Raw genomic sequence first — 2271 nt, 5'->3', positions numbered from 1 at the left:
CCCACGATTTTTAGAGTTTTTGGCAATGAGTGAGCACGAGTCACTCACCCTAGAATTCAATGGAATCACATTGCCTTTTTAAGGTACTGTCACCCTAAATATAAATAGAGAGATAGAGATCCCTTTTCCATCACCAAGTTGCCACTGATCACCCTTCATTTCATGCTACCAATTGGCGGTTACACCTCTCTTGACAGCTCTTCTACCCTTGCAAGCCACCTCTCTTTCTTTCCTCTTCTTCAATATTTGATTCTTCCTAGCAACCTCAAGAATCAAGTCCTTTATTTCCCTAGCCCCTACAGCCACGGTACCAATTAGCATGGTGGACTTTCCTCCAAACCTTGAAGATGGAGAGTCATGGCTGCCTTCTGATGTTTTTCTTGAAATTATATCGACAACAAATGCTAGCAAGGTTAAGAACAACGACAAGAATCTTCTTCTTTTTCGTGATCATCCCACCTTAAAATCTTCTGCCAATGTTGCACCAGAAAATATTCAGGTCAATTTCTCAATCTCTCCATGCCTTGTTCTATGTATCTTTTCATGTTTTTTTTTTTTCCATTTAATTTTTTGATGTTTCCATGTTAACTCTTGTCTAGATTCATTCTCACATGTACTGCCACTACGGCCACTCTCTTTAAGCACTTTAATCAACAGATTTTCTTGTTTGATTATGGCTTTAAGTTCTTTTCCTTTGTTTCCTTGATCCCTAAGGTAATGTTATATAGTATTAATTTTCTTTGCCCTGAAATATATCATTTTCTGGGAATAATTTTCTTTGCCCTGAAATATATCATGTTCTGGGAAATCCCTAAGGTAATGCTGAGGATTTTTCACGTGAATCAATTTTGCTGTTAGTGACATGTTGACAGATATTACGTGTGCTAATCTAAGTTGTCATTGCCAAATATATAACCACTGCAGCTATGTGACGCTTTGGGTGGTTTCAAGCCAAATGTCGAAAGCCCTGTTGGCACTAAAGTTACAAGTGTTAACCATGGCTACCATCCATGCTGCTGGAACCATGGATTTGAAGTTGTATCTGGACCCTTTAACACATACAGTTCAAAGATCATGACACCAGCTCATAATCAAACTGAAGTAAATCTTTATCCTCTCAACATTATCTCTTGTTTCCTTTTTATGAAATTTACAAATTGATTAAAGGGTTTTCACTAATGGTCCGATAATTAGGGTTTCAAAAGCAGAAACGTCATGCTTTTTTATAGAAAATCACAAGGCACGGGGGTTTTCCTCCCTCGTTTCAATAAACCATTCTCGAAGGGAAGTGGGGTGTTGCCTAGAGGGACGGGGGTGTTCCTTAATCATCAAGTTATGGACAAAGACAAATATGGTAAGTTACGAAATCTTTTTTTTTTTACAAAAATTATACGTATTTTGGCTGTATTTAGATTTTTATTTATTTCTTGCTGGCACTTTTCTATTTAATTTGGGCCTATCTAGTAATTACACGTTTTGTAGTTTAGCACTAGACTTGGAACTGCCTAATTAATCATTTTCAAAAGAAGGATTTGCATTTAATAATTGTGGGACATTTCACCATTATATATTATAGTCTCATTTAAGGTAATGTTTTGTTTCCTTCGCAAAGTAGAAGAGATAATTCCTTTCTTAAAATTATAAAAAATTATTTTAAAAATATCACAAGAGATTTATTTATGTTTTTATCTTTATTTCTTTAATTAAATACATTTATATCTCTTCTATATTTATACATTCGCTATAACCTAAATATTTTTTAGAACAACATGATTTAATTACAAGTTAATTTACAACTCTAAATTAAACACTCATGGGTTACCTTAATTAATTATGGGAGAATAGCATCGTGGATACCATGTAATTAGTTGACTTAATTTTGTGAATAAAACGAGTGCATTAAATCTTGATAGATTATAATTAATGAAATGGGTCTTTCAAGATTTAATTTCTCATTAATTGAATCATTCATCGAACTGTATCGATGTATTGGGGAGCCGAATTCACACCATCTTGCTTTAATTATTAAAGTTGATTAACGATTAGTAGAATCATTAAAAAATGCTCGTACCACGAATTATTAGATGATTTGAATAATTTAATTTAATGTTCATTCAATAAAAGTGGTTGTTGTGCATAAATTAACGAGTCCACTGAAATTATTGTACGCATTAGGTATTCATGAAAAATGAAAAATAACAAGAAAAAACTCCACTAAGATTGAAAATTCGATAATAAACTCTACAAATCTAATGATTTGTACTTACATGC

At 33.2% G+C, this 2271-nt stretch overlaps 1 protein-coding gene across 1 annotated transcript; it reads left to right on the top strand.

Annotated features, from left to right (window-relative positions):
- Nucleotides 1–308: 308 nt before the first annotated feature.
- On the top strand, nucleotides 309–1404 carry LOC105120280 (uncharacterized; the record flags this gene model as incomplete). The annotated part of the gene is made up of 3 exons (XM_011018453.1): nucleotides 309–499; nucleotides 925–1101; nucleotides 1195–1404. Coding segments are annotated over exons 1-3 (567 nt in total), but the record flags the coding sequence as incomplete, so codon positions are not given.
- Between the last annotated feature and the right edge of the window lie 867 nt (nucleotides 1405–2271).

Source organism: Populus euphratica, unplaced genomic scaffold (genome assembly GCF_000495115.2).
Source record: "Populus euphratica unplaced genomic scaffold, PopEup_1.0 scaffold5814.1, whole genome shotgun sequence".
Taxonomy (NCBI): domain Eukaryota; kingdom Viridiplantae; phylum Streptophyta; class Magnoliopsida; order Malpighiales; family Salicaceae; genus Populus; species Populus euphratica.
Note: the sequence above shows the minus strand (reverse complement) of the source record. Positions and strands in the feature narration are given on the sequence as shown.